The following is a 24158-nucleotide window of genomic DNA, read 5'->3' on the forward strand; positions in this document are numbered from 1 at the left end:
TGCTCACTGGAACGGATGGAATCCAATTTATCGGAAAAGCAGAAAACAAATTAAATTATAATTGGTTTGTGTCGCGAATATCGGGTGGTTTGAACAGTTTTAACACCGCTGTTCGGAGCATTACCCATTCCCCCAGGTGTCACTACCTGCTCCATTCATGAGTAAAAAACACAAAATGCAAAACAACTTCCTGTGTGTGAGTAGAATTCTTGGGCAAACGCGCTCTCGCCATGAATGACATTCTCGTCCGTACACAAGAAACGTCATTCTCTGCTCATTGATGCATATTCGTGTGTTGTGTCAAATGTCGTGTCGTCGTGTTCTAGATGACAAGAAGAATTGTTAGGTTTTTGGTTATTCCGTGAGTTCGCGAACGGGAGGATCGCTTTCTCGAGAGTTTCCTGTTATTCCGCGTTTCCGCGCCGCGTAGTTTCCAGTGCATTTCGTCAAATAAGCCGCGAGTGTTGTTTGTGAGTCATTTCGAGTCCGCAGTGTTCCGATTCGCCGAAAATCGATCGAAAACATAACCAGAAAAACCAGTCAGTCTTTTGTTTTCTCTTGCGCTGCTCCTGCGAGCGAAAGTACGTCACGGAATCCACAAATCCTGCGAGCGGCGGGGCCGTTTGTTTTCTTTTCATGCTCGTGACGTAAAGACAACTTCTTGGAGTCGTCGTGGCTTCTTGAATCGTTCATGCGCCCACGGGGTATTTCCCCCACTTTGCCGCCCCTTTCGCATATGTACTATTGATAGAACCATTGAGTTTCTGGTCGTGAAAGCGAAAAAAAGGAGCCTGAACCTGATTTACGAGTGTCCGTCTTCGGAGCCGTTTGATTCGTCGTCGCGAGTGAAAGAAGTCTTCGTCGCGGACTTCTGTGTGCCGAGGAAGCGGAGCGATAAGTGCGCGCGGGTCCCCAAGCAGAAAGTGCCCGCTAGCTACTGCCGCCGAATAAAAAGCAAAGCGAGCATACCAGCGCCTGCATTAGAACAATGAAGTCACCGCTGGCGGTTCTGTGGTTGACGGTGCTGGTCGCGATCCTCGCGTGGTCCCCATCGCGGACAACGGTCACCGGAAAGACCATCGTTAAGGAGGATGAATCCTTTATCGAGAACGCGCACTACCATACGCACGGCGAAATAGAGGATCTGTTCGCCCGCCTGCAGAAGGACTTCCCGATGCACGCCAAGGTGCACCTAGTAGGAAAGTCGCGTGAAGGACGCAGTCTGATCGCCCTGCAAATCAGCCGCGATGTGAGACAGAGGAATCTGCTGACCCCCATGTTCAAGTATGTGGGGAACATGCACGGGGACGAGTCGGTCGGCCGCGAGCTTCTCGTACAACTGGCCCTGTACCTGCTGTTCAACTACGACAGGGTTCCGGAGGTCACGGGCCTCGTCAACACCACGGATATCTACTTGATGCCTACCATGAACCCAGACGGATTCGCCCGGTCCGAGGTGAGTACCACTAGTGCAGTAAGTGCGGCCCAAATGTTTACTTTAGTGAAGTGCTCTGAGCGGTGATCCGCTTCAGGTTTGTGTTTACCGCTATCTTATCGCGTATCGCATATCGATTTCCCTCGCAAATACACTTCCCACAATAACGTTCCTCAGTCCCACCAAATCCGCAAAACGCCAACTCCAAAATTGCGCTCCCCGGCCACCAGCTGTGTGGGCTTGCTATTTACCCCTGATAAGGAGTTCACCATTCACCCTGGCACTCGTTATCAATTGCCGATAACAGCCAGCACTCGAGTGCTGCTCCGCTGACCCGGTCTAATCCACTCAAAAGCCATTATCGTCTCCATTCACTGATTCAGTGACTTCCACCGCGCAGCACGGCGAACTGATTTATTTCGAAACAATCTGCAATGGGGACATGTTGGCATTTTCTCGTTCGCTTGCTCGTCACCTTCGTCTACTCTAATGCCATTAGCGATGCCATCAAATCCATTAGATTGACGCATTTTGCGCAGCGAACGAGATTGGAGGATGCGAGTAGTGGTGAGTGTCCACCGTTCGAGATGTGGTACAATGTCAACGTTTCTATGGTTCCATTACTCACCGACCGAATGCAGAAAAAACTTTCAAAATTGATTATTTCTGGAGGAACCAGAAGATTTGAATATCGGACCAGAGATCTCAGGACTGGTCCGTTGCTAGGTGAGCTCATAAATCGTCATGCAAATGAGTTTGAGGATGCGTAAACCGCGGCGGGAAAGGAATCAAACAACTGCCGTCGTTTTTATGAGGATATTAAAAACAATTCTAAAGTGATAAATTTCAAGATGAATTGGAACACGTCCATTGTTCAGATAATGAATGAGGAAGCAGTTCTCGTTTGACGGATGTGAGAATTGAGTTGGCAATATGTGGAACAGGACTTCCAACTGGTAGGACAGGACACGTCAAGATCCGGATCATTGACGAACAAGAATAACTTTTGTTCTGGTTTTAAACTGCTTTATATCCGCCTCGTGAGGTTTTGGAATACGTTGGACGTTTTCGAAAAATTGAAAAAAGGACAAAAAACTGACTCTAAGGAAAACCTGATTTTCAAGGCATACTTACAATTGTTGCTTCCTAGACTCGCATCTATAAGGCACCTACTTTTCTTAGTGAGATATTACAATGCTGCCAGTTTCTATTATCTGTTAAGGAGCGGAGCACTCTGCCCATTTCATGAAAAGGCAACTTGCTCCATCCTAATCAGTTGGTCTTTTTCATATGCATCCATGGTTTATGTTTTTTGGTCCGTGCCCATTTTTTTGCATGAGATAAGACTCTACTCCCATTAGCCGCAATATTGAATGTTTTTGGAACTCAGCAAGACTTTATTCGTTGGAAGTTTTCTTTATTCATTTTTGCTCTTTTAGCCTACGACTTTCAGTTAGCGGAATCTTTCAAATATTTTAAGAACTCGATCAGATAAGATGCATTACCACGAAGTATGACATTCGAGCCCTCGTATGATGCAGGAATATTAATCATTACATTTTAAAGTACCAGAAATCCTTGCATTGTCTTCTTCAGGTTTTCTTTCGTCCATGAATCTCAGAGAGTGGGGCAAAATGCATTTACATTAAATCTGGGCAGGTATTTCCGATATCTTTCTCAACTGTTTGTTTGTTGGTATATTCCTTGATTATGTTGGATCCATCGTTACTAATTTATCTATCGCTGTTCGCTCCTCACGAATACACGTTGACCGATCTTGCGTTTGGTGTTCTTCACTTGACGCGGATTCAGAATTTACAGCTCATTGAGTCGTACAAGTCCTTAAATTAGAGGTGGGTTAGTTAGTTTAGTTTAGTTAGGCTCATTGTACTATCCCTGGAGGTCGCCTATTCATCGGCCTCTCGCGGACGATGTTCGTAGGTTTCTCAAATCTGAGAATATTCTCCAGAGACAAAGAATGCGCTGACTCTTCGTTGAAGAAAGTCTTATCAAGGTATCTGAGATGTGAGGAAGCCGGGCATCTCTTCCTCTTCTTCACATTAACTGCATGTAGCCGAAACCATCGCTACAATTTTTATGCTAGTTTAAGAGACAGTGTGCCGTTAAAAGCCCTATTAGGGTTCTCACGTCCCGGTTTTTAAGGGACAACAAAAATGTCGCTCTAGCGGTTCCGAGTTCCTTCGCAAGGATTTTCGCTTCAGTAATACTTAGGCAACCGAGCCTCTGAATCTGGTTCAGCAGCTTCCTGCCCTTAGGAAAGTTCAATATCGGCCAGGAGACGATGCATGCATCAAAATGGGTTTTATTATGGATGTATACATCGAATGAATTCGTTTTGGTCAAAGTCCCCAGGTCTTACCTATCGCAGTCCTGCAGCACCAGAGCAATCTGCAGAATTTCTGGTGTTGCTCCTGGATATGGTGTTTCCACGTTAAGTCGGGGTGTACTCAACTGGATTTCCGCCCCTGCTACGGTGGGTATCGTGTAGATGCCCCACCTGAACGTAACTAATCCAGTCTTCCTAGTATTGACCGTGAGTCCATTATGGAGGCACCAGCTGTGGATTACATGCAGTGTTGCATTCAGGCGGTCACATACTGTGCCCGCAATTTTGCCGATAATTATTACGGCCAGATCATCCGCAAATGCTTGTGCGAAGACCTTTGTGCCCTCCAGGAGCCATAGCAAGGAGTCATTACCAGGAGCCATAACAGAGGAGAGAGAGCTCTACCCGTAAGACACCCTGTCTCAATAGACTTCTGACCGACCAATATGTGAATCTTTCCATGTTATAAATCGCCGCGAATGAGGCATAATGGAAGGTGCCTTCGTTGTCTATGAAAACGTAGACCCACTGCCTCCAACCTGCTTCATTTTACCAACGTTGTCGCCAAATGACTAGATTCACGGCAAGAAGTACATACCATTTACGCTGATTTCGCTAAAGCCTTCGACATTGTAAATCACAAGATACTTCTATCCAAACTCTCGTCTCTAAGCATTCCATACCACTTGTTTTATGGCTTGCCTCTTACCTTTCTAACCGATCCTGCCACGTCTCTTTTGAAGGCCACACTTTCCGCTTCTTCTCGCCCTCCTCTTGGGCTCCATAGGGATCTATTCTGGGCCCTTCGTTATTTTTATTTTTTATCAACGACCTTCCTCCTCCTTAATTGTCCCTGTTTGCTCTATGCCGACGACCTTAAACTGTTTTCCGCTATATGGTCTCCTATGGACTGTGTTTCTCTTCAATCTAACCTATATACTTATACATACACTCTGGTTCGTTGGTGCTCGACTAATGGTTTAGCGCTAAATGTGAGTAAGCGTCCCTCTGTCTGTTATTCGCCTAAATCCCCATCCACTTCTTTCTCCTACTCTCTTAGCGGACATTCCGTATCATACTTAAATTCCACTCAAGACCTCGGAGTCACTTTCGACAATAAGCTTTAAGCTTTAACATCCATTGCCTCGGAATCACCAATCGAGCAGCAAAATTATCAGGCTTTATAATTCGCTACTTCTCTGATTTTGACTCAATCCAACCTTCCTTAGCTCTCTTCAATTCTCTCGTTAGGAATACCTTCAAGTACTGCTCCGTGATCTGTTCACCTTCCCGTAACTGAGATTGCCCTTGAAAATTTGCAACATAAATTCACCCGTTTCCTTTTCTTTAAGAAAAGCTTCTCTCGTGTGGACTACCCCTCCTGCCTCCGTTTTCTGAACCTCACCTTCCTACAACCACGTAGATCCTATCTGGATTTAAACTTTCTTCGGGTTTTTTTTGGACTGCTCCGCCGCTAATGACATCACCTGCCACCCTGCGTCTTATAACACATGTAATGCCCTTCGCAAAGCTCGAAGTTTACTTCTATTCCCCGATTCCTAGGCTTTGCCGAAATTGCAATGCACAACTGCTTGGTACTTTTAACTTCTCTACTTTCCTCCTGCTGAGGACAATAAGTAGTTGTTTGTTGTCTGTTAAATAAATAAATGCGTCTGAGGCGTATTCTTTATCGGACATCGCCTTCTCAATTTTTGCCGTTAATTCAGGGAGTGCTGTCTCCGTGGATTTGCCTTTCTGGTAGGCATGTTGTTGTATGTATCCCTTATGAACCGATCCACTAATCTTTCCAATCCATTTAGCAGAAAGGAAGTTAGATTGATGTCGGATACTTTTTGCGTCTGGGTAGGTCGGTTACCCTATTTTGGGAAACACATCACGCCAGCTGGTTGGAATATAAGCGTGTCTTAGGCAAATACGGTATATATTCCGAATGTGTAGACTCAGGGCATCCATTTCTTCTATTACAACCGCAGGAATAATGCCATCCATACCTACAGGCTTGTATCACTCGTTCCAGTGGAACTACTTTGAATGGCAAAGTCCAATCCTCCGGTTGAGGGCTGCATGTGTTTGTCAACCCCAGGATGAGATTTTGGATGCTGCTTGGGAAGTGCACTTCAAGCAAATGGTTTGCCATTTCCTCATCGCTTTCTGTGTACCCCCTGCTCTGTAAACGTAGATAACCCAACTGGTGGCTAGTGACGGCCAAGCTAAAGATGGACTAAAGGCAACATCCAAAGTGTGTGCCATACGAAAACCTATTCTTTTATTGCCGATTGTTGCACTCAACTATAGACACATAAGGACGGGAAATCGCCACCTATAGATAGTAAGAATTATAATTAATTCTACAAATAGAAAGTATTACAAACTGAAAACAGTGCTAGGCGAAATTGTTATTAGACAGGATTATCTGGACTATAGCACAGGTTGCAAGGATAATAGCTTTTTACGTCCAAATGTATAGTCTGGCGCTTGGATAGACCGTCTTTAGCTGCTTGTGGACCTGAGCTTGTCGTTAAAATCACAACTTTTTCATATTGTCCGCCAAACTTGACATCCTTCTCACAATTGCCTGACCTAGAACTAGAATTGAGAATTGTATCATAAAGAATGTACCAATTATCGTTATTGTCAGGAGTGAAACATCCTGCATTGAATCAATTTATCTATCTGTCTTGTAAAGGAGTGCATGCCTGGCAAAAAGATGCCAATGTTTTCATAATTAACGCTCCGTGAATGGGCCTTTTCTATATGCCAATCTTCTGCTAAAATTACATCCTGTTGTTTGTTTTTCAAATTCAAAGGAGATAATTTATTATCTGCCGGTGGTAGTCTGTTATGATTTGCTAGAAAATTGCTTTTCTTAGAGGAGCGGATGAAGAAAATGCATTTGATTGTAACGAAATATTTTTAAATTATCACCACATTCCTCCCTTATGTCGTCACATTTTCGGTATCTCTATTGTTCACATTGTTGTTTGCAAGTCTTTAAATCGTCCCGAAAGTGTACACAAAGACGGAAATAACGATTGATAATTCACTCAATTTTATTTTCCCCGCATAGTTCCGACAAGATTCTGGCGTGTTAAAATCCCGCAGCCAACCTAGATTTTATTGTGACCATTGCAATGGGCCGAGTTATTTGTACACAACGTCCGAATACATACATATCTTCAGTATGAATGTATCTTTGGCTGCATATTTTATTGTCGGTATGTTCTTCCTGAATAATTGTTTTTATGCGATATATTTTCTTTTCCGTCTTTGGCATACAATTTAATGTCATCAATATATTACATAAGACAAGATGTTATGCTTAACTTAGAATCACAGCAGGCTTAGAGACTCGCCATGGTAGATTCCACGTGATTAGTATCTTTCTTCCAGCCTTTCCAATTATTTGCGTTTTCCAGGGTTACCTCAATGTCATACGGTGGTCATTTTGCAAACGGCCTCTAATGACTGTGAAGGTTGTGGCAGCTATGCTGCTTTTAAGTTACAGCGACTGGGCTGATTTCAAACAGTTCTCAAAAAGTATTTTTTCTCCCCTTCGTAGAACTTCTTTTGATGCGATTAGAACATACCGCAAATTTCCGCTTCAGCACCTCAAGGATTTCAGTGATCCCCATTTCGTTGCAGGGATGATAGTTTCCAATAACACTAGCCACACATCTATCTTGGTATTCATTGCGATCGACGCACCAACAAACGCTCAAATATAAAATCCACCGCAGTGTCTTCCATTTTGTGACCTTCTATGGTTCTGAGTGCTAGTCGACTGTCAAGACAATGATCGGAGCCTCGCGGTAATGGAGACGAAGATACTCCATTGAATCAGTGGTGTAACATGCTATGATAATACATCGAAATAAATTTATCCACTATCAATATGGGGTTGCGCTGGTTGTAGCAAAATTGCGAGAGAGTATCTTCGATGATGTAATCATGTAATTCACGCTAACGAGAACTCATCAGCATCAAAGCCGATCTGAAATGACTAAAAGTCTTAACGAAGCAACGATGGTTGCTTCTGCTGGTGAAATCGTTGCTGTGAGTGTTATTACCATTTCTAGATGTCTCTGAAAGTAGGCTGAGTCTAAATGAAGAGGAACGCGGAAGGGTGGTTTGAATAGTGGTAGTAACTAGAAGTATTGACTAAGGTTTATAAAATTTTTCAAAATAAATGATTAAAATATTAATCGATGCACTAAAATCTCCACTGAAAGTTGCTCAGAACGTTACGTAATACCTTTTTTTGCTATAGAGCTATGACTTGTTCAATTTTGTGAGAAAGATTGATAAGCACTCGCAATCGGGGAATTATTAAATTTGTTTGTTAATAGCATTAATTCTGTTAATCCTTTTCTATTATCGTGGAGCTATAATGATTACTGAAGTAGGTTTTAAAATCATTAAATTGAGCCACTTAATTGATCAATTTAATGTATTCAATCAGAAATGTACTTATAGTATGCCTCAAATATAGGGAAACAATGGAATTTTACAAAAAAAACTGTCCAAATAAAACTCCTTTAAAATTCCGTCCCAGTGTTTGCAATAGTTCTTGGCTAACAGTTTATTTATTATTTTTGGTAAAATGGATTTATTGAAATTCACATTCACATTCTTTACACTGTCGTACAACAATTGTTGTCTCCCTACGCGGAAACGCATAATCAAGTTATTAATCCTATTCCAAGCTACAGTTTAGCCTTGGTCATAGATTTCTACATACATATCGCAGTTCGGCAGCACTAGAGCAATCTACGGGACTCTCACGTTACTTTGGATTTTTTTTTTGAAGCAAGGTAGGTGAATGCGTTTACGCACAGAGTGTTGAACTCCCGCAACAATACGCTGTCGGACTACCAACTAAACACCTCCCTGTCAGCAAAGAACTAGCTTGGAACCGTTTGACACATTACTTCGGGCTAGTTCTCCCGGATTTGGGAGCCTTCAAGTCAGGGAGTCCCTTTCACCGAGGGGGGAGGGGAGGACGAGTGTTGTTAGTTTAGGGAACCTCTTGCCATCCGGTCGTTCTGTCCCACCTTTCGCAAGAGAACAAGTTGTGTTCAGCGTTGTCCGCAACTCTATTGCAGAACACACAAGCAGGAGATCGCGCCTTCCCAATCCTGTGCAGGTAAGACCGAGAACCTCCATGCCCGCTTAGAAGTTGGGTAAGGAAGTAATCAAACTCACCGCCCATTCGGTTCAGTCACGGGTCTGAATAGTTGATGAGTCGCGCAGTTCATCTGCCCCTTGACTAGTTTTGCCAGGAGAGTTGCCACTCGATAAGGGGGCGTTGAAGGTAGATAGCTTTACGCTTCTTGGCAATGAGGGCAACGGGGATCAGTCCGATTCTGAGACAGTGTGATAAGCAGACGCCACTCGCAAAGCTCCCCGTTTCTACACTTAAGCAAGGCACTTACGATGCACCTCCTTGTCAAGGGCATCAGCCCATACCTCCGTGCCATAGAGCAGAACGGACTGCGTTGTTCCCATAAGGAGACGTCTCCTAATAGATATAGGGCCCCCAACATTAGCTATTAGCCGATTCAAGGCCGAGACTCCAGCTGCAGCCCTGTCCGCTGTTGCTTTGATTTGCTCGAAGAAGCTCACCTTCGACTCGGGCATTAAACCAAGGTATTTAACCGCTGGTTTTGACTCTATAGTCAACCACTCGATGTGGGACACAGGGTCGGGATTTTTTTTCTGGTCAAGATGAATACTTCGCTTTTTTTCCAGCGCATCCGCTTACCCGTAGCATCAATATGCCAAGTTTGCTTTGCGTCTGTTCAACAGTGCGTCTGGCAACAAGTGCCGCAATGTCGTCTGCATAACCGACCAGGGGCGACTCTTCGGGCATATTGAGTCTCAGCAGACTCATAGGAAGCGTTCCAGAGGTCCGGCCCTAGGATGGATCCCTGTGCTACTCCCGACGTGATTTCCATCTTCCTCTGGTCCTCTAGCGTCTCATAGAGCAGGGAGCGGTCTGTCAAATAATCCCTCACGTTACTTTGGAATAAGGCAAGCTCTTAACTGTTTAACTGTTTGAGACATTCATTTCTAACTCCACCGCCATCGATAGACAATCAATTCAGTATTCGTTTTTATTTAGAGGTTTTTTATGTATTGAGAAGGCAGCTTTCCTCGCAGGCTTCTCTCATATTCCGGCGATACATCAGAGTTGCTTTCTTAATCTCAGCAATATAGTTGGCCTATCTTGGGCAGAACTGCTTGAAGGTATTTCCAGGTTCTGAACAGGATATTGTGTCGAAGGCGGATTTGGCTCTGGTTAGGCTTAAGGTGGGACTAAGCTGGGCATCACAAGAGTCAGCCAATATGTTATGAAGGCATATATTATCTATTGTATAGTATTTCTGTATTCTGTTATATATGTCGTTTTTTCGGTTTATTTTATAATGGAAAAAAGACCAAATTTTTATTTTCTAAATGACGAATAATGAGTTTTTATTGCTCATATACCCGTATTTCCAGGAGCAGTTGTTCTTTTCTCAGTCAGTTTTTGTCAGACTGGTATATGAACAATAAAAACTCATTATTCGGCATTTAGAAAACAAAAATTTTGTCTTTTCTTCGTATAATAATATTAATGATTTTTCGTCTGTCGGGTTCTCATGGCCTTTTCTGTTCTAATCATTCCTTTGCTGTTCCTTCGAATAGTTGAATGGAAGTTGAAAATTTACTTTTTCACCTACAGTTGCATGTTTTGCATGCTTTCATGATGTATTTCGTTATGTGAAGAGTGGTCTTCGTGGGTGTTTCAATTGGCCTCCTAACATTTTTCTCACTTTCATGAATGAAGAACCCTGGCCTTCGACTCCTTATGCAGTTCAAAGATAATTGGTTGATCCTTTTTTCGCTAAAATGTCAATGTTATGAACTCGTACCTGTTCCTGGCCTTTTTTCGATAGGTATTCACTAAACTTACCGGACGAGCCAAGGCTCAATCGTTGAAGTTGAAGGCTGGCTTCTACAAGCTTACATTGTTGCACCACCAGTGGAGCTCTTAACTGGCACATGATTGCCCGTTATAAGTATTTGAAAGGAAACACAGTTTATTTTTCTCCATATTAGGTTAAATTAGATGACGATGAATTTTGATTGAATTCGCGATATCCTTCTTATATTGCCAGCTGCAACTCACTTGAAGTTATGAGAGAACTATGGTCTTAAATATTCCACTCCTTGTCTAACAAGCACTAGGCAGTCATATAAAAGGTTAGATGTAGTTGATGGTATCCCTAATACGCGAGTTTTTCTATTAGGAAATGTGCAAAAAGTACCTCTATCATTCTATCTATATATATAGTCCTGGCAGATCTTTTTTCGATTGAAAGAGTTCCAAAATATACGGCGTTGGAAATTTTACAGATGTCTGACGGCCAAGTTCAGATCTATAATGATTGTTTTTTTTGATAATATTGAGATGTTGCAACCGCTTTTTAGTTTTTAAGCTCCTTCCGCCGTCGTCTAGCAGTTCAACAAATATGATGCAAGAAATTACTGATCAATAGACTCCTATTGCAGTAAGTTATAATAATTGGCGAAAAAAATTGTATTGGAATGGTCATATGAGCTTACATGACATCTCTAAATTTTAGAGTGCTTTTCAGATACAACATTGTTTGAGAAGAAATCGATTGTGACAACACTGGCAGCTTTAGAAACAATGTTTAGGGAGTGCAAGAACATGTTCAGCGGTGTAGCGTTTATTTCCGAGTTGCCTAATCTTGAAACTCTCCTAATTTTCTGTGGAAAACAAAACCTTATCAAAATCGTCACACCTTCGAAATTTGGTAGAGATGTGGGAACTGTGAATCCCATTGCATGCAATAACATAGTTCCACATTGATTGTAAGGGTGGGGATCCCCATGCATGCAAAATTTGTTCTCACCGAGTATAGCCGTGGGGGTATTAAATGGTAGGCTTCGATTAATGCTTTAAAAGCAATTGAAGGAATAAAAACTTGTTGTTTCTTTTTCGTTGGTGTGGGTATTTATTCTTGCAAATACCGATATTTCGGGAACCACTTGTTCCCTTCATCAGTGCTAACAAGTTTAACAAGGGAAACTTGTTAGCACTGATGAAGGGAACAAGTGGTTGCCGAAATATCGGTATTTGCAAGAATAAATACCCACACCAACGAAAAAGAAACAACAAGTTTTTATTACTTCAATTAATTAATCGTTGGAAACACCGCATAATTTCACTGGGCTTTAAAGCAGTTATAAGTTTTGATATTGGTTGCAAAGGGGTGGAGTGCGAAGTCCAAAAAAGCGGTTACTTCGATTACTCGTTTTCAGAAACTACCCAACCCAACTAGGGACAAAAATATTCTCCATATCTTTACCGGCTTAAATAAAGTTAATAGTAGTATATATGTCCGGATGGCTCAAGCGGTTAGAGCGCTAGGCTGTCGTAGCGGAAGGTCGCGGTTCAAATCTCGCTGGGGGCAGAGGAATTTGTTATCGTGACTGGATGTCGGACACCAGTCGACTCAGCTGTGAATGAGTACCTGAGTCAAATCAGGGTAATAATCTCGGGCGAGCGCAATGCTGACCACATTGTCTCCCACAGTGTACTGTGGTGTACCGTTACGGTCTTGAATGAAGTGCTCTAACACACTTCAAGGCCTTGATCCAATATGGATTGTTGCGCCAACGATTATTATTATTATTAATAGTAGTATATTACCATATTCATTATAAGTATATTTCTTAAAAATTGATTGAAAATCCCCCTTAGGTTTATCCTAGCATTACCAACTTTTGTAGTGATAAAGGATATACTATGGAGCTCAAGTTTGGTGGAAATCGCACTATTATTAACAGAGTTATAATAGATCAAATTTGTCACTTATGTGCAAATTTCTTGCATTCTAAGACTGCATTATCATACTAAAGTGAACGGTCTGACAGACATCGAGCTAGGTACAAATAGGGCAAATACCCACATATAAGCAAAACACAAAACCTTTCATACCTGAATCGTGTAGCTTCCGGTTTGTCGTCCATCCCACAAAAACTGCGGGTAGTGGAATTGGTTTTACGCCGGCTGTATATACATATTCAATTTGATAGATTTCAAAATCCATTTTTCCCTAGCATATTCTTGCAAAAAGTAGAAGAAAAGATTGTGGTTTTTTAAATTCAAGTAGATCAACCCAAAGTGCTTGTGGCGGACTCAACTTTCATAAGCTAATTTCCTGGAATTTGATATTCCTCCCATTTGCCAATTCTAATTGCTTACTAAGGACCATTGTTTGAAATTCAGCTAATGTAAGTACCCGCTTTTGTCTTTATGTGTTTCTAGCTACTTTGCGTCTTAGGGTCCAGCTATGAAATTTTAATAATTAATCTGTCGAAATGTGACACAAAATACTGAAAATAGCCTACAAAGATGACAATTTAGAAATGACGGGTTTTCCCAATCCAAAAAAAGCGAAATCGCAATTGATAACAAACCTTGTCGGCCATCAGAAAGAAATAGTAGAGTTGTGGAAAGCAAACAATAACTAAGCATTGTTGTCTACCCAAGAAAAGCTCGCCAAGTGAAACCAAACCTCAAGTGGTTGTTAACTCATTTGTTGTTTTAAAGGAAGATACTGTGTTTAGAATTCATTTCAGATTGTTAATTAAACTTTTCTTTTCGAAACTCTGGCAGGTTATAATAGAATATGCACTCGGAAAATCTGACTGAAGGGAGTGTAAGATGGAAGAGTCTTTTCCCCTTAACCCTGTCGTAATATCTCTGTATGCCAATTTCTGCCAAAAACCGCATGATTTCTTTGCCACATCCAGTTTACTTACCTGAAAAAGTTCCGTTCGATTTTTTTTGTTATTTTCGCGCTTGGGGGACACTGATTTGATAATATAGAAACTTTTTGGCAAGAAACTACGAAGGATCCGTCCATTATGACTTCCTATGACAAACGAAACGGAGAGTACTTTGAATTATTTTGACTTCTACAAAAATCTGGATTATCTTGGGTATTCCCTCGTATGTATGTTACATATAATAATCATGCCGAGGTGCTATGATTTAGAAAGGGGAAAGAAGGGGTTCTAAAAATAAATCAGAAGCGTAAGATAAGATCAGTCCAAAAGTTGAGCTGAAGCTTTGCAAGTTGTGAAATAAAATCAGTTTAGTTTCTTACTAGGATATCCTATCTCATCCTAGAGTTATTTGATAAATCAAAATATGGGCTTGCGTTTCTTTAAACCATCTATTAATCTTATTTATTCAATCTCCTTAGTCGCTATCATGTACGTGATCCTACAATCCTTACTTTCACGAACTGTTGATTCAACTCTCAGTTTTTAGGGTTGATATGATCATCATTTTAATTGTGAAAATGGAAACTGATTTGAAATATTTTGCATTTCCCTAGACCCTCGCCGCAACCTTGAACGTTTTTCACCTGAATTTTCCGAAACAAAATATTGACTTTCGAATTTTTCCAATCAATTCCATTATCTAGCTTTTATTCATTTAATAGTATCTTTTTACGACGTTTCTAGAAACAGCATGAGTCTCCTGGCAACTGAATAATATCACAGTCTATTTTTCATATTTCTACGAATTGTTCAACTGCGTCGCAGAGTACCCTACATGAATTTTTCATTCTGCTAATTTATAAAATTTGCAAACATAACTGTCGGAGAGATGTTTACATTCGTGGGAGTGCAAAATGAGTAGATCTTTCCCGCGTAGCCTGAATATCATTTGAGGAATTCTCGCGAAATTTTCTGAAATGTGTTATTTCTTTTGTATTTGAACTTGTTATCTTTTAGTACTGATATGTGCTACAATGTTTCTCTTGTAAATTACCCCAAACTTTCAAATTATAGGCAAATGAACTACATGATTCATTCTGGTTTACTTGATTGTCAGCTGCTGTGAAAGAACTATTATTTGCTTGGCGAGATTGTTTTATAAGGTCAAGTTCATGGTGTAACGCAAGATACCTTTATATGAATATTTCGTCTTCATTAATTTGAGAAATTCTCATCTTATCTTTTTTGTGACATAAGAATTTTTGCCGCGTCTCTAAATTTTTTCATAAACTTTTCTCCTAAATGAGCATCGTCAAACTCCGGCTACAATTAAACGAAAAACATTATTCTGTAGATAAATTTCTGTAAGCCTTTCCTTCAAGGCTTTTTTTCATTGCTTTCATCATGCTACATACTGCACTAACTTGGCTGCCACTAATCATAGACTATATAGAGTAAGAAACTCTAGATATTTTCATGATCCTTAGTTTTAGCCATTCCAAGAGCCAACCCAATTGATTTTTTTAAAACTCGCCCACTCTGTCGATCAAGTAGTGCAGATATTCCCTTATCTGTTTAAGAATTATTTCAGCTATTATTCTTACGTCTGTTACGATTCTACATATTCTCCTCTAATTGTTGCATTAATTTTTCCCTTATTTGTAACTTCAACGGACAACCACGTCCACGTGAAGAGCTCCAGTTTTTTCCTTTCTCACGAGGAGGTGTGGAAAATTTGCCTACTCTACTATGTTAGTCCCGGATAAATATATTCTTAATATATGCATCAGTCGATGCGATACCTATCTAATACCTTGGCCGAGAGAGAGTGAATAGATGGTATTTATCAACTAGAATATAATGTGCTGTATTTCAATTTGTTCCAAAACGCTACCTTAGGTGTAGAACCACCCTTTGTCTAAAAAATATAGGGACAAACTCGGGCCAACTCGTCAGACGCTGCCTCACTTCTGCCCTGGAAGCAGCGTGACCGTAAGTGGCAACAGATGGAAAAAGCTCCTATATATATTCAGAAAACACGCGGGCGCGAAATCTTTTCAAGTGAAAGCTAGGCTAAAGTTACATTATTGTTTAGGATAAGTGGGGGATCCTAAGTCCACATCCACTTGATGTTGGACCGGACCAAGAGCAACTTACTTTCACGTTTTTTGGTCCACGGATCCCTCGTTTGGCTTGCTCCCAGGGCAGCATCTGACGAGTTGCTTTTACCCTGGACGAAACCGTTTGTTCCTAGATTTTTTAAATGTCTGGATGCCATGCCCCAAAGGAGTTGTTGCTCTCCAGTTGGCCCGGTCCAACATCAAGTGGATGTGGACTTAACATCCCTCACTTATCCTAAACAACCCTTTGTCTACCTGTAGAGCAACGACCCCAAGAACACTTCTTTCTTGGCACGAAAATGGTTACTGTATTATGTCCCACATCCCCCGACTCTATATGCCTCCTCAATCGGACAAAAAAGGGAGAGATACCAAGTAGAAAAGTTGTCGTCGAAGATACTATTTCCTGGGAAAGAGAGAGAGAGATAATTTTAATTGATTACTTGCCCAAAGAGACTACAATGAACGGTCGGCACTATGTTAATTTGCTTGGCCGAGCACAGAAGCCTCTTGTACCGTTTCTGCAAGACGAGACGCTTGTTCATACTGCCCGGATTGTGAGGGATTCCTTTGAAGCTACGCGATTCATAGAAATTGAACAGCCTTACCTTACAATCTAGGTCTGTCTTCCAATAACTTTGGCACTTTGGGACGAAAATTTGCGATGGAAAGTGCAGTAAAGGTGGCCCTGACAAATCACTTTGAAAAAATCTAGGAAATAATCGTAAGGAAAAGAGTAGAGAATATTTTTTCACATTTCTTCAGTAGCACGAAATATAAAACCATACTTTTCATTCATTAAGGGAAGGGTAAGGTTTTCCATTTCCAAAAAATCGATTATTCTATAGTTTCAAGAATATATTGCCCAAATTCCAACCCAATTCGAGTTGCAGTTTTTAAGCTTTTAAGTATTTTTCTCAAAACAACTTTTTCAAAGTCTAGGTTCACTGCCATTTTAAAACTACCCGACCGATTCGTTTCAAATTTGGTACACATATTTTGCATTGGGGTTTTTCACTTACGAAATGGCGGAATTTTTTATGAAAAATAGCACTTTTCACATTAAATGACCGGCAAAAATTTGTAAAAGGGAGAGACCGTTGAGGGACAGATTCATTTTTATACTTCGACTAAATTCAAATGGTTTTTTTCTTTCAAATAATTTTCAGCTGAGGTACAGTGAACACGGCAATCCAAAGGTGTCCTGTGAATATTTTTGGATCAAAATTTTACAGAATATTCTCAAAACCATACTTAATGATGTACAAAAGATTTCATAAAATTTACTTAAATTATTTTTTTTTAAAAAAATCTTAATTTTCTTCAAACTGAAAATCTTACTCTTTTAAATATCCTAGGCCGACCCTCCTATGTAGTTGCGTTTTATCGCTCGAGATTTAGAACCAAAAATGTCAGGGATTTCGGACCACTCGCGTTGATTCTTATAAATATCTAGCATGCTTTCACGGTTGCACCTTTTAACACCAAATTTGATGGAGACGTTGGAACTGTGAACCGCCAAGCATGCAGAGAATGACACCGTTCTACGTTGGGCTTAAAACGGGGTGGGGTCCCCATACAAGAAAAAGAGGGAAGTAAAATTTCTTTAGCGAATATATACATACATGTAGCGTATCAAATGAAAAGTCTTGACCAGTAATTTCTGAAGACTGTCTCAATTTTGACATCGGTTCAAAAGGTGTGTAGTGCAGGAGTTAGAAAGTGTCAGCAGCAGTGATTTGCCCAGAACTGAGCGATTTAAATACTTCGGGTCAAACGCTATCAGCCAATGGAGAACTGCGTTATGAAATCGCTTCACGCATTATCGCAACCTGGATGAAGTGGCGTTCCACAACTGGTGTTCTTTGTGATCGACGTATCAACAAACGTCTCAAATCTAAAATTTACCACAATGTCGTCCATCCTGTCGCTCTTTATGGTTCTGAGTGTTGGCCAACTAAAAAGACAATGAACGGCGTCTTGCGGTGATGGAGACGAAGATGTTACGTTGGACTAGTGGCTTGACACGTTTTGATCACATTCGAAATGAGGTGCTCAGAGGTGGCGGCGAGGAAGATGGGGCGGCAACCCTATCGGCCAAACCAAAACCAAGTAGCCGAGGAGAACCTCAATAGTGGTGGCACCGGGAGACGCTGTAATCACTTTGGTTTGCCGGCCGTGATTCAGTAGGCGAATGCTCCAAAGGCCTAATCAGGGCGATCAGACCCGAGTCTGCACGGGGACTCATCTGAAGTGGCAAATTGGTCACGAAACCTTAGCAGGGGTATACTGGTACCATGGGAACCGGGAAAGCCCTTGGACTCACATACTTCGGGTGAACTCCTGTTGTATGTAAGGACAGCTCGGTTATTTGCGGTTGGCCCCCCTAGTGGGGCTTACGTAAAACACCGAGGACTTAACATCCGAAATGAGGATATCCGTAATCGTTATGGGGTTGCACCGATCGTGGAAAAGCTGCGGGAAAAGCGTCTTCGATGGTATGGTCACGCAATTCGTACTAACGAGAATTCACTTGCCAAGATTGCTCTGAACATCGAAGTAAAAAACCAAAAGGCAGGCCTAAACAACGGTGGCTTGATACGTTGGATGGGGATTTAAAAGCCTCGAAATTGCACCCAGATCAAGCATTCGATAGAGGCAAATGGCGAATCCGATGACGACGGACCGCACCCGCATGTGAAGGTACAAAGGCTGAAGAAAAAGAAGAAGATGTTCTTATGTAAAAATTCCCAAAAACTTCCATACCTGAAGCGTCAAGCTCCGATTTTCGACTTGTCTTTGTTTTCTACTCACGGAGTATTCATGAAAATATACAGAACTGGCTGAAGAAGGCTGATGTGACAGACAACGAAATTTCAACATCCCACACATGTTATGCATTTAAAGGAAAAACCATTAAATTAAAAAAATACTCGATCAATTTTTCAGGATTTTCGATTGTGAAAGTATTCAGATTTCAGTCTAGACGTTCCACTTCTCCAAAATCGATTTTCGAGAGAATAGACGTTAATTTATTCGAATTCGGTATTTGTCTGTATTTTTACTGAAACAAAACCAAGGATGCACACGGTTGAAAAGAAAGCGGAAAATTGAGAGCACACACTTAAGTTTTTAGCATTAAAATTTTAATGTGTGGCAACCAGCAACTGTTCATATAAATGTCAGTCATTAGAATGTCGTGTAAAAAACTCTTTAAAGTGTTTTTTATTTGCATACCTGGAATTATCGGGTGAATGTTTTAAACCATTCATTTACATATAAACGGGTAGAAAAAACCATTTTATTCAAATACGAATATTGGCTGTTAGCATATGTCGTAGAGAGGAATACGGAAATGAAGTTATTTTTTGAAATAGTTTCCAGTTGCCCCGTATTCTCCATTTAATGGCATTCCTCATTTATTCTACCCCTTTCCTCGAAATTGAGTTGATGAATAACTGAATGCGGGTAACTAGTTTGCTTGGCAGTTAAAATACTTTCCACATTATTGGATAATGCTATCATTGCCCCCAGTACACTTCATCTAAACTTGATCCTTCATAATTTGGTGAAATCCATTAAATCATGAAAATATTCCTATTACCTCTCTTCACACATAAGCTTTAGATAAGTGACATTGCATATTGGCTGAAAGCCCTAGATTACAAGGCTATCGTCGGGAATACTCCACTAATAAAACATTCGTTATCATTCTAACAATATTAACTATCCGCAGAAATCACTAGGATATCTGAATATCATCAATTATCCCATTCGTTATCTTGAAGGGCATCCAATTCCACACATCCGGAAACCTAACATATGCCAAAAATGCTGTCTTTTACGTAATACCATCGGATTATTATCCATTATAACCCTTAAGCTCATCGACTTGTTTTCCACTAACCCAACCCCTTTGTTTCTCAACTACGGAACCTCTAGCCAAGATACCATGTTCACAATAGCCCCAAAATCCTTCCCAATTGGGTTCTGGAGGATGCCATCAGCTGCAAATCGATACGAAAGTCTATGACGTCAGTAAGTACTCCTACACATTCCGTGCAATGGTAAAAAGCGCCGTTGAAATTACTCTAAAATCCTGTCCGTGTAGGAGGAAGTGAAGGCGAATGCTCGCCCAATTACCCCGTAAGGGATGAGCCACCTGTTGTTTGCAGAAAGTATGCGATTGCTATTTCATTGAAGTCTGCGTGATGTCACGTTTTGTTATCAGTGATTGTATTCAATTGAAACTGATGAAATAATCATTGGACGAGAGGCTATCAAAAGTAGATACGACCGTGGGTAATGGATTTATTATGAATTAAGAGATATAAATTCTGGATTTTATTATTGTCGTGTGGGTGAATCCACGAAATCTACTTTTTCTGCCTGCTTTTAGGGCGAAATTTATTTGGATGTCATTCGTTCATGATATTGATATTGTTAGCTTTTGTGCATGAAAACATCACGCACAGTTACGATGAAATGAATATGTGTAATCACTTTATCTCACACTCTCCATAAACTCAAGTAAATATATCACAAATTCAATGGCGTTGTTGTGTGGTATCACAGCTCGGTGCAGATCCCACGGTTTCCAATTCCCGTGACTGTATGTCGCTATGCAACAGAAATATGCAAAAATGATAAAAACGTGGAGGCAAGCTGATCACGTGTATTTTTATAATACGATAATGTCGAGCTTGTTCTTCTCTTCGATTGACCTTCATAATATTTCTGAGTTTTTCTGGGAACTGATTCTGGATTGGTAACAATTTTCTCCAATTATCGCATTTAATAATATAAATTATTAAAAGTTAAGAGTGCGTTTTGAAGTCTTTGTTTAAATTTTTAGAAGTTCTCCTTCCTCACTTCCTTCCTTACTGTGAATATTGTCGAGCCCCGGCTAGTGTGAGGTTTGCTGCGACTGGTCTACTCGTTTATTCAAAGCTACTAGCGATAAACATGGTGTTTATCGAATTTACAACTTTTTTAATGCAATTTAAGATTTTTTGCTTAAGGGGGGGAAACCACATTAGAAGGCTTGTTTTCATGTTTTTCGAATTTTTTTAATAGGAAAAAATACTTCGATGTTATGCTAGTCATACTCCGAGCAAATTTGAGAATTTTTTGATAAATTTGAATTAAGAATATAAAAAATACGCGATATTATTCCGTTGAAGGTCATAGCTAGTGTTTTCTAACTGCGGGACGTCGATTTTTATCTGAAACCAAAAAGCTTTCAATTTTACATTATTAGCTTAACACATCGTTCCATAAGTCCCGGGACTAGCGTAGAAATGGCGCTAATAATGTCATTTATATACCAAGGTTCAGAAGTACCAACCTTCAAATAAGATGTGTCAAAATTTGATGTAATTCGAAACATAACCAAGAAAGCTATAGTGGTTAAACTGACGCTACCTTTCCAATCGTGAAAAAATGGACCAAAACGAGTTTCGTGTGTTGATAAAACATTGTTTTCTAATGGGGAAAAAACACTGTTCAAGCTCAGCAATGGCTGGAAAAACGTTATCCGGACTCTACTCCGTCGAAAACAACCATTTGTCGGTGGTTTTCGACGTGAAACGCGGTCGTGCTGATACAAATGATGCAGAACGTTCGGGTCGGCCAAATGAGGGAGTAACTCCTGAAAACATGAAGCAAGTATTGAAAATTGTGATGGGTGACCGCAAAATGAAAGTGCGCGAGATAGCTAAGATGGTGAACATATCAACTGGTAGTGCATTTACTATTTTGCACCAAAAATTGGCTATGAAAAAGGTTTTTTCCAAATGGCTGCCGCGTTTGCTCACAATGGAACAAAAGCAATAACGTATCAATGATTCAGAGAGCTGTTTGGCACTGTTTACTCGTAATAAACAGAATTTTTTCCGTCGATATGTGACAGTGGACGAAACATGGATTCACCATTTCACTCCGGAGTCAAGTCGGCAGTCAGCTGAATGGCATACGACCGGTAAAAGCCGCCCGAAGCGTCCAAAAAGACAACAGTCGGCCGGCAAAGTGATGGCGTCCGTATTCTGGGATGCGAATGGTATAATTTTCATTGACTACCTCGAAAAAGGAAAAACCATCAATAGCGACTACTACATGGTGTTATTGGATCGTTTGAAGGCCGAAATAGCGAAAAAACGCCCACACATGAAGAAGAAGAAAGTCATCTTTCATCAAGATAACGCACCATGTCACAAGTCAATCAAAACGATGACCAAATTCAACGAATTAGGCTTCCAACTGCTTCCTCATCCTCCGCACTCGCCGGATCTGGCCCCCAGCGACTGCTGGCTTTTGCGGATCTCAAAAAGATGCTCCAGGGAAAAAGATTTGGCTCAAATGAGGAGGTGATCGCTGCTACTGAGGCTCATTTTGAGTCAAAAGACAAATCGTTCTACAAACATGGCATTGAAAAGTTAGAGAAGCGTTGGAATGATTGTATAACCCTTGAAGGAGATTATGTTGATGAATAATAAAGAATTTTGCCGATAAAATGTTGTTTTCATAGTTAGTCCCGGGACTTATTGAACGATGTGTTATTCTCTAAGAATATGAATCTCAGTGCAGGTAAAAATTACCAAAATAAAAAATGTTGCACCCCTTGGAAAAAAATTTCAATATTCACCACTTTTTTTATAAATAATGCAAAAAAGCACCCTTAAAAAATGTATCTTCCCAGATGTTAATTCATATTCTTGGCAACTTTATAAAGAATAATAATAATAATAATCGTTGGCGCAACAATCCATATTGGATCAGGGCCTTGAAGTGTGTTAGAGCACTTCATTCAAGACCGTAACGGTACACCACAGTAGACTGTAGGAGGCAATGTGGTCAGCATTGCGCTCGCCCGAGATTATTACCCTGATTTGACTCAGGTACTCATTCACAGCTGAGTCGACTGATATCCGACGTCAAATCACGATACAAATCCCACTGCTACCAGTGAAATTTGAACCGCGACCTTCCGTACGACAGCCTTGTGCTCTAACCACTCAGCCATACGGACACACATAAAGAATCATACCCCCAAATTTCGTAATGATCGGTTCATTAATTTTTGAGCCTGAATTCCCGCAAAAGTGAAAAACGCCATTAAAAAACGCGTTTGAATAAAAATTGTTTGAAAAGTCGCGTTTAGGATATGAAAACATTTGTTACTCTTAATTACTAACGCAATATAGTTGCAACAAATCCAAATGCACTCGTAGAAAGGATTGAGGCCAAGTATTTATACATATGCTATTTATGTGACACTACAAGATTATGTAAGGACATGAAACGACTAAATCCTGGGCCCTACAGTCTGAGCCTGTACCCGATAAGCGTTCAGTTCTACGCTCATAAAATCTGAAAGAACACAAATTTCATTTTGAATTTTTTTCTGGATATTCTGGGATAGCTAAGTGAACGATCTTTGTAATAAAAACTCTGAAAAGCTCCTAATTTAATTTTCCCCTTTGAATATTGGATGTGTGCATGTTTTTTTGGCCAAGCGAGCTTGAATTACTAGTGGCATTGGAGGAGGAGGATAAAGTAACTGTGGCTTAACTATCAGAGAGGTTCAAGGTACACAGTACCACCATACGAAGAAGAATTCGATCCCTGGGTTACGTTGTGAGATTTATTTGATTCAGTTATCCCTCAGAAATAAGGAAGACTGCCATTTGTAAGGAATAAAACACCTCCACGCCATCGTAAGATCTTATTTCGTATTTGGCAGATTATTCGAGGGATTATTCACGGGGAACTGTCACCATGCAATCAAACCCTAAAAGTAGAAGTATATTGAACCTAGCTATAGCATTTCCAGGCAGGGTTTAGGAAAAATATCCAGAACCATAGAGGAGACGTCTATTTCATCATAATAACGCTGGGGCCTTATACTATTGCCCTCACAGAAAAAATTCTGGTCAATCATTACGCCTAGGCACTTAAGCGCAGGCTTGGAATGAATTGTTTGCGTTCCAACTTTGATGTTCATGGAAGCGCATTTTCTCTCCTTGATAATAAATACTACGTCCGTCTTATGTTCTACGAGCTGTAGACCAGCATTCTCTAACCAGGATTTAATCTCATAGACTGCTTCATTTGCATAAGGTCGACTTCTTCGAGGAGGCGTGCAACAACCGTCACACCAATATCATACGTGAAACCAAGGGGGCCAGAAGAGTAGGAAGGTCTAGCGCGGTCTCCGTTATACATAACAATCCACAAGTATGGCCCTAGGACGGACCCTTGTGGAACTCCGCATGTCATTTGGTATAATTTCATTTCTTCATCTGATTCGCAGCGCAGAACCCTATCGAATAGGTAGTCAGCAATGATACGCACCAGGTACTTCGCTACGCCTAAGTTGATAGAGACTCAAGTATCTTGCTCCATCTAGCGTAATTGAAGGCGCTTTTGACAT

The 24158-nt window shown here is 40.7% G+C and overlaps 1 protein-coding gene across 2 annotated transcripts in view; it reads left to right on the forward strand.

The window, feature by feature from the left end:
• The first annotated feature begins 225 nt into the window (after positions 1–225).
• Positions 226–24158, forward strand: part of LOC119655560 (carboxypeptidase D) — a 150469-nt gene continuing 126536 nt past the window's right edge. The window contains exon 1 of one of the 2 annotated variants that reach the window (XM_038061484.1): positions 226–1456. In XM_038061484.1, the coding sequence (XP_037917412.1) occupies positions 989–1456 (468 nt within the window). In that variant the 5' untranslated portion in view covers positions 226–988. The remainder of the gene's footprint in view (positions 1457–24158) is intronic. The other variant, XM_038061485.1, reaches the window with a different exon arrangement.

Source organism: Hermetia illucens, chromosome 4 (assembly GCF_905115235.1).
Source record: "Hermetia illucens chromosome 4, iHerIll2.2.curated.20191125, whole genome shotgun sequence".
In the NCBI taxonomy this organism is placed as follows: domain Eukaryota; kingdom Metazoa; phylum Arthropoda; class Insecta; order Diptera; family Stratiomyidae; genus Hermetia; species Hermetia illucens.